This window comes from Saccopteryx leptura, chromosome 5, assembly GCF_036850995.1.
Source record: "Saccopteryx leptura isolate mSacLep1 chromosome 5, mSacLep1_pri_phased_curated, whole genome shotgun sequence".
NCBI classification, from domain to species: domain Eukaryota; kingdom Metazoa; phylum Chordata; class Mammalia; order Chiroptera; family Emballonuridae; genus Saccopteryx; species Saccopteryx leptura.
This window is the reverse complement of record NC_089507.1, coordinates 3,018,119-3,026,583: the sequence shown is the minus strand read 5'-3', so window position 1 is coordinate 3,026,583 and position 8,465 is coordinate 3,018,119. Positions and strand designations below refer to the sequence as shown.

At 61.1% G+C, this 8,465-nt stretch overlaps 1 protein-coding gene across 1 annotated transcript in view; it reads left to right on the top strand.

Moving 5' to 3' along the window:
* Positions 1-8,465, top strand: part of SORCS2 (sortilin related VPS10 domain containing receptor 2) — a 352,373-nt gene extending 343,908 nt beyond the window's left edge. The window contains exons 11-15 of the mRNA XM_066385291.1: positions 5,702-6,141; positions 6,511-6,634; positions 7,353-7,530; positions 7,740-7,918; positions 8,238-8,465. Coding sequence (XP_066241388.1) covers positions 5,702-6,141; positions 6,511-6,634; positions 7,353-7,530; positions 7,740-7,918; positions 8,238-8,465 — 1,149 coding nt within the window. The remainder of the gene's footprint in view (positions 1-5,701; positions 6,142-6,510; positions 6,635-7,352; positions 7,531-7,739; positions 7,919-8,237) is intronic.

Below are 8,465 nucleotides of genomic sequence, written 5' to 3'. Positions count from 1 at the left end.
AGCCCGCCCACAACACCAGGAACACCACGGAGCCTGACCCCACCCGGGCGCACCTGCGTTCTCTGACATCGGGGGGGGGGGTGATGGTTGGGGGGTCAGGCTGAGGCATCCTGAGCCCGAAGGGCAAATGCAGGCCCACCACCGATCAAGGGTCCTGGAGACCACTTAGTTGTTGTTTTTTTCTTTTAACATACTGAGCTGTTTGGAATTGGGGAATTTCACATTAAAATCCTAACGTCTAGCTTCTCTCTCCAAGTCTGAAATGTGGCCTCCTGCCTTGGTGTCTGGGAGGCCCCTCCTGGATACACCTGCTTCCTGATTTACACCTGGAGCCTGGCACACCTGGGGATGCGAGGCTGTTCGTTGGGTGAGGAATTGGGGGGACCCTTGGCTGAGACAGAGGAGCAACTCAGCAGCCAAAGATGCCAGAGCCGCGGTTCCCAGAGCTGGTCCCCGGGGCAGCAGCCTCTGCCTCAGCTGGAAATCCGTCAGCAAGGCCGATTCTCAGCCCCCCCCCCCCGGGATCTACTGCTTCCGAGTGCTGGGGCCCACAGAGACTGGGCACCACTGCCCGAGGGTCTGGAGGACAGCGATGCCCTCCCCTCTGCCCTTAACGGCCCCAAGCCTGTGGCTCTCCCGCTGCACGCAGTGTGGTCGCCTCCCTCCCACAGCCAGCGTCTGACCACCTCCCCCGACAGGCAGAGACCCATTTCCACACAGTCCCCTCTGTCCTCCCACTTTGTGACATCTCAGGCATTCCTTCCACCCCCGTGAGCACCCACGTCGTGTGGTAGGATCATTTTCGCGCCAGCCATCAACTACGATGTAAGGAATTCCTACAACACGGGCTCATCCGTCCGCTACGCTTACCCCTCTTTTTTTTTTTTTTTTACCCATTCTGACATTCTCCCCTCCTGAGAGTGGTGTCCTGAGCCATCTTCTGTTATTATTGTCTTTCTGTTTGGGGAACTTCCTTTGGCCAATCGCGACTGCTAGAGAACACTTCTCTCAGTGGTCCTCTGTCTGGGAATGTCGCTCTCTCCCAGTCATTCCTGAAGACACACCTTCACCCGCTGAGCGCTCACACCCAGAGCAACTTTCCAGCAGCACCCTGTCCTGCCGGCCTCCAGGGTTTCCGGCGAGCAGTCGGGGCCGTTGGAATCGGTGTTCCCCTATAGAAAATCTCATCTTTTTCTGCTTTCGAGATTTTTTTCCTCTCTGTCTTTAGATTTCTGAAGTTTAATTATGACATGTCTTGGAGTGGATGACTTTGGATTTATCCTACTTTGAGGGCTCAGTTTCCCTTAAACCTGCAGGTTTAGGTCTTTTGTCAAATTTGGTGAGTTTGGAGCCATTATTTCTCTGAAGACTTTCTCGGACCCACTCTGTTCTCTCCTTGGGGGACACCCATGACGTCAATATTGTCCCCCTTCCCGCCCCAGACGCTGAGGCTCTGTCCTCTCTGTCACTCAGATTCTCTAATTCTCGCCTCTGACATTCTCTCTATTCTGTTATTGGACCCATCCAGTGAAGGTTTGTTTGGTTGTGGTTCTTTTTGGTTATTTTATTTTTTGGGTCTGTCCTTTCCACTTGGTTATTTTTTATGTAAGTTATATTTCTCTGGTGAGGTGTTTTTTTTTTTTCTTTTCAGCTGTTTCAAGAGTATTTGTAATTGTCTGTTGAAGCAGGTTTGTGACGGTTGCCTTAAACATCCTTATCCAGTAACTCTGACATTGACCCTGCTGGGTGTCGGTATCTGTGGTCTTTTTCTCATTCAGGGAGTTATCTTCACGGCTCTTGGTGTGAAGACGAATTCTCTATTGTTTCTGAAGATTATGGAGACTCTGGGTCCTAGTTACACCTCCTATTTAGCTGGCTGCCACCCAGTTTAGGGTTAACACACAGGGCCTGGCTTTATTATGGTCCGAGGTTCCGACGAAAATGTTGTCTTCAAAGTGCTCTTCTGGTGTTCAGAGCGCACCCGGTGTTGCTGGTGTCCCCATGAGGGAGTGACATGAGCTTCCTGGGTTGCTCTGTGCCCTGCGGTGGGGCGGGAGACAGAGGCCATGGTAGAGAGTGTCTCCCCGGGCCCACGCTCCAGGCTGCTGGGTGCCGGCGTGCCTCCCGCTCCACACCTGCCGCTGTGGCTGGTGTGGCACGTAGTCACCTGGGCCGCTCACTGCGTGGGAGGTGGGAGACAGGGGGTCCTGTTTTTCGAGGTCCCTAGCCAAGTCCTCCTTCTTCTGTTCCTCCTTCAGAGTCCTGTGGTTGTTTGCCGTATTGTTTCTGGATTTCTCCACTTAGCACATGTCCGCTAAGTACATGAGCAGCAAGGAGAGAGGAGTCTGCCATCTCTCAGCCCCCACACTGCTGTCCAGACCCAGTAAAGTGGGCCTCCCGTGTGGGGGGGGACCAGCCGTCCGTCGAGTCCAGAGGTCCCAGGGACCCCAGTGCAGCCAGGGTGGGAACCACTGGTGTAACAAGGCTCTTCATACGTTCAGAGATTTCACTTGACCCTCGCGGGCCTGGGCATCACAGGGGAGCCCCTTCTGGGACGAGGAAGCCGAGGCCCGATGAGGTTAAGGGGCCTGGACACGGTCGAGTGGTTACTCGCGAAGTGGGTGAGACCAGAGCCCAGGCTCCTGTCCGGCAGCTCTGCCCTGGTGGAGCTCTGCAGGAGTGGGGCCTGCCAGGTCGATGTCCGTGCGAGTGCGCCAGCGAGGGGGGCACACGGGGAGACGGCGGCGTGCTGGGCCTGGGGCGAGGCGTCTCAGCGGGCTCTGTGCATGCTGCACGCCCTCCCACTCCCCTTGTCCAAGCTCAGCCTAACCCGGGTTCCCTGCCACCTCCTCCCAGAAGCCCACGTGTGGCAACCGCGCCCTCAGCTCCCACCAGGACCGCTGCTGAGACCCTGAGCACACGGTCTCCTCGGGTCTGCACCTCTTCTGGGCGGGCTGGTCAGGGGTCGGAGGACCAGTTGGATGTGCAAGGAGAGGTCCAGGACATGCAGGTGGACGGCTGTTTCAGGTGCTCTGGGGACGTGTGGTCACCTCACGGCACCCAGAGGTGCTGGTGGTAACTGACCCGTCGGCCAGTCCCCGGGCAGGTCCTAGTCAGTTTCACCCGCACCATGACCGGTTTCTGTTCACCGATGCATGGATATGGAACTCTGCAGCTGAGCGTCCCTGCGTGGGCTTGGGTCCCCTCGCTGGGCCTTGGTGTCCCCATCTGAGGAAGGAAGAGGCTGGAACCCCCCATTCCTGACTGACTTTGAATGGAAGGTCCCTCAGATGGTCTGAACTTCAGGCTTCAGAAACAAGCAAGAGGGCTGCTGAGGACTCACTGTGGTCAGCCAGGCTTGTGGACTGGACCCTCCTCGGCCATGACATCCCACAGAGCCCAGGCTGGAGGATGCTGGGGTGCTCACACACGAGCCCCAGATCCCCACTCTTACAGATGAGGTGACTGGAAACGCAGAGAAGTCTGCTCCCCGTGCCCAAGGTCACACAGCAAGTGACAAGCTAGGACTCCATCCCGAGCGGACCAACACCCAGATCCAGTGACTCTCACTGATCCTCACGTGATCGTGTGGACACTGTTACTGCCCCGTGTTAGCTGCGGCCACCTCACCCCTCCTGCCCCCCCCAGAGCAGTGCTGAGCCCCACAAAGGGGGGAAGGTGCCCCTCCGGGAAGACCCGACAAGCACTCACTGAGAAGCCGCTATGTGCACGTGGGGGGGTCCCCGCTGGACCCTGCTCCCCAGGAGCTGATGAGGACACAGAGCTGTCCACGGGGGGTGGGGAGTGTCTCAAGACCCCATGGCAGAGTTGGCATGGGACAGAGGGGACCCTGAGAGGTGGGACTTGAGACCCTGGCTCTTTACCATGACTACGTGAGGGACTGGTGCCCCGCGTGGGCTGTGCCCCTGCCCACAGAACCAGAGACCACACACTGCCCGGCTCCTGCGCTCACGGGCAAGCCAGCTGGGCGCAGCGCAGCACGGGGACTTTTGCTAAAAGCAGAGTTCCCAGGGCTCCCCAGTGAACGGCAGCGGGCTCTGCCTGGGGGTGCTCTACTCCGCACCTGGGCTGGGGCTGGTCTCTACTGCTGAGGGCCAGCAGTGGTTCTGCCTGGCCAAGGTCTCCCCCCGATGTCCGGAGCCCCCACCACTCGGGGCCGCACACAGGCAGGGGACGGAAGGCACTCTGTCCACCCAGCAGGAGGCCGCGTTTTTGCACGAGGACCAGGCCGTGTTTCTCTCCGGGAGTTTCCGCACCTGGGAACCCCCTGGTCCTTGTCGGACAGCCCAGGACCGCTGGACCTGAGCCCTCCAGCTCCCCCACCCGAGGCCCCGCCCTCCCTGCCCTTCCTGACTGACTGCGCTGCTGGCTGCGCCCGCCCCTTCCAGCTTTCTGGGGCCACTCCACTGCGCGGCGCTCTCTCCCTCCGATGCCCCGTCCACTCCCTCCCTCTCCCTCCCTCCAGCCTTCTGCCCGATGGGGCAGGGAGGGGGCCAGGGAGGGGGCGGGGAGGGGGCCAGGGAGGGGGCCAGGGAGGGGGCGGGGAGCCCCAGGCTGGAGCAGGACAGTGACAGCTTAGCCACCTCGGCCCTTTTGGGAAAGTAACGCAGACTCAGGAACATGGTTTGTCTGCACCCGTTTCATCTGCACCCCGGCTGCCGTGACTCGGGGCCCACAGGAAAGAGGACCCTCGGGGCTCTGCCCCTGGCCCAGACCTCCTCTGAGCCCCCAGTCCATCTGTCTACCTCCGAGCAGCCCCGCCTGGATGGCTCAGGCTCCAACAGCAGGACGAGCCCACCTCCTGCTTCTGGGTCTCTGAATAAAGGTGCCTCCGCCCGCCTGAGCCAGAGCAGCCCCGTGTCACCTTGTCCCCTCCCCACCCTCCTGACTGCTCACACACCGTCCAGCCATTCAGGCTGTGCAGGGGACCCATGCTGCTAATCTGGACACCCCGATCCCTTTCACTTTGGCCTGGCAGCCTCGGTCGGTCCTCTGTGAAGCTGACCACCTGTGTTTCAAACATCTAAACCCGACCACCGCGTGTCCCTGCACACAGCCCTGTGGTGCCAACCGTCCCCAGTCAGGCAGAGAAGAAACTGTCTCCGGCCGGCTGCTCCCCCTCCTCACGGCTTCCTGCCTCCCTGGGACCACCCGCCTATTGCCCCTGTTCTTCGTGCTGCTTACAAGCCCTCTCCCAAGACCCCCACCTCAAAATACCCCCCCGGGCACCCTTCTCTAGAGCCCTCCCCCAGGATGGATGATGGTAAGAGCCTTCTCTTCCCCGCGCAGTCCTGCTGAGACCCTCGTCATGAGGTCAGGCCTCTGTTGAGGACCCACTAGGATTGTCCCTCATGCTGAGGTCAGTCTGGAGTCCCCTCAAAGACAACAAAGCCTTGTGCGACCCTGCCTGTCCCGGCCTTCACCCCTAGCAGGGCCCCCTGACATCCCACAAGCCCCCTTCGTGAGGAGTGCCTTCCCGGGGTCGGCACCGTCCACTCCGCACCCCTCAGGTCCCGCTCAGCGGTCACCGTCCTTCCCCAGGGCTTTACTCCACCCTGCCCCTGGCCCCTCCTCGCCTTCTGACCGGCACAGCCGGGGACAACGGACGTGAGTCCCTCCCCGCCCAAGGCCGGCTCCCCCGGGCGGGACCCTGTCCGCTTTGGCCTCTGCCTTCCCCCAGCACCTGCAGGGCGCCGGAGTCCACACGGCGCTCACAGAACGGCCGTGGGCAGTCGGGCGGTCATGCCCTCGCCGGCCTGTGGTAAAAGGGGCAAATGACATAGACGTCCTTCCTGTTCTGAGGATTCTGCTCCTGGTGGCCACGCATACGCCGGGCACGTTGCCCAGCCCGCCCAATGTTCCCACGAGCTGGGCAGCGACTCAGAGCGCCTCTCTCTTTCACCCGCAAACTAAGGAAAGTGAGAACCGTTCCTTCTCACCTTGCAACTCCAGAGGGATAAACGGGAGCAGCAGAAAGGCCACTCCTGAGCAAGCCTCAGACCCGCCCGCCCTCACTGACAGGGAGGACCGCAGGGACACAGGTGCTGGCACCTCCCCCTCACACCCACTGGACACTAGGAGGCACCCGGGACTCAGTCGCCAGGCAGGGGTGGGCAACAGGTGAACACAGCCATGTCCCACCACACATGGGACTCCACGGGGAGGGACAGACAGGTGACACACACCAAAGCCACGGGCAGGGTTGGGGCACAGCTGCTCATGCTGGGACCACCCATCGGTGCAACCTCGACTCTCACCCTGATCCCCAAGCCTCACCCCCATTCCTCTCCTGTGCTGGGGTTTTAGGGAAGAACCTAGCGTCCTTTCCAGGGATTACCGAGTCCCCTGGGCAGGGCTGGCAGCTGGTCAGGGGGTTGTCAGGCACTGACTCACTGCTGACCACCCAGAGGGGACATGGGAACCTCAGAAGAGTACAAACCTCAAGGCCTCTTGTAACAAAAATACTAACACCATCCCTGTCCCGTGCAGATGCCAGGCTCATCGCTCATACAGCCTACGGCACGCCCAGCCCAGAGAACGCCTTGTGCGTCGCAGGGAGGACAATGAACGGCGGTCTATCATCAACACGCGACAGGAAGCTCTCTTTGCCGAGGTCAGCAGTGCTGGTTGGGAACCGCTGCTCCTGGGGAGAGGGATGTCACCCTGGTCACTGCTGCTCCATCCACTGCTTCCCTGCTGGGGACCAGGCCAGGCCAGGCCCACCACCACCCCTGTGCTGCCTCGCACCACATCCAGCGTGCAGTAGGTGCTCAATCACCGTTCACAGACAGATGGATGAATGACTGCATGATGATGGTTCAGTCCCAGGTGAAACGATGGTGTTGTAAGTGGGATGAGGCGCTGTCTGGTCCCCAGGAGCCAGGGTTCTCCCCCTCAGAGGACCCTGGCAGGCGGTGGCGAGAGGCACGTGTGCTGCACCGGCCGTGTCTCCGCCTCTCCCTGCTGCCCGCACGCTCCTCCGGGCGGGGCGGCCCCTCAGTCTCCCCCTGTGAGCCCCACACAGCGTCTGGCACAGAGTGGGTGCTCAGTAAATACCCATTGAACCTAATGCATCTCAATTCAACAAACATTTATTGAGTGCCCGCTGCGTTGAACGTCACAACACTACCTACCCGGGGCGCCGCTGCCAGAGGCTGCCAGGATGCAGGCGGGGCATGCCCTGCTGCATGCAAACGCGGTGCTGAGTCACTGCTGTTTGCACAGGGAACTGGTGTCAATGAACTCACGTCTGGGGGGGAGGGCTCTAGGAACCCCGAGAAGAGGTGGATGGCCCTCTGTGAGTGCAGCCCCTGTCGCCCAAATTTCCCCAGAGTCTGGCAGAGAGCAAGACACGGCTGACGCAGGTGGCCGGCAGCCTGGGTCCTCACTGCTACCTTCGTGCACATCGGGAAGCCAGGCAGAGTCCCCAGGGCAAAACAAAGTCACCGCTGCAAAGGCTGGACACAGGGATCTCCCACTCGGAGAACCGGCTCGGAACTCTCGCAGAAAGTGAGCAGACGGCAGAATCATCATCGGTGTCCTCACAAGCAAGCGTCGGTGTGGGGAAGCGTGCACACACACGCACACACGCACGCGCACACACACTCTCTGTCGGCTCTCTGGAGGAATCACCCCAGTCAGGTCATGGGCTACACAGCACAGGCCATCGACTCCTGTGCGGGAAGTGACTGCGCTCCCCCCTGTGGTGGCACAAGCAGGTGTGACGAGGCAGCAAGGGGCCCTTGCAGGTGTGTGGCAGGCCGATCGAAACAGCTGGCACGGCCTGCGGGCCTCAGAGGGTCGACCACCCATGGGACACCTCAGATCACCCCAGGGCACCTTGCTGGCGAGGAAGCAGATGAAGGTGAAGGTGCCACACGCACGGACCACAGGGCAGGTCAGCAGCCCAGGGAGATGCCCACTCCTCCCTAAGCCTGGGCCACGGGCAGGCCAGGGACTTCTGTGGGAACCCCTGGGGGCAGTAGCTGGCCTCCCCGGAGGAGAGTGGGGGAGGCGAAGGGCATGCCACCTCCCGGCAGAGGAAGGTCACCCATCGCCCAGCAAGGGAAGGACTGAAAGCAGAGAAGACCACCCTGAGACCCCCGGATAATCTCCCGGGAGCTCTGAGCCTGGGGGGGCTGAGGCCTCGGTGCCCCCCAGGTCTGGGAGGGCCTCCCTGGAGCCTAGGGGGGGGCTGAGGCCTCGGTGCCCCCCAGGTCTGGGAGGGCCTCCCTGGGGCTACAGAGCTGGGCCGCAGGGGCTCCCGCCTCCCAAACACAACCGTCAGGAAGGAGGAGCCCACAGTGGGAAGGCTCACGGTCTGCACCACCGGCCTGGGGCCCAGGAACAGGGAGAGAGTAGAGGACCAGTTGCTATTGTCTGGTCAGCAGTTTGCCCACTGGTTCTCCAGTGACCAGCCCCGTCCGCCTCGACCTGCCTGTTAG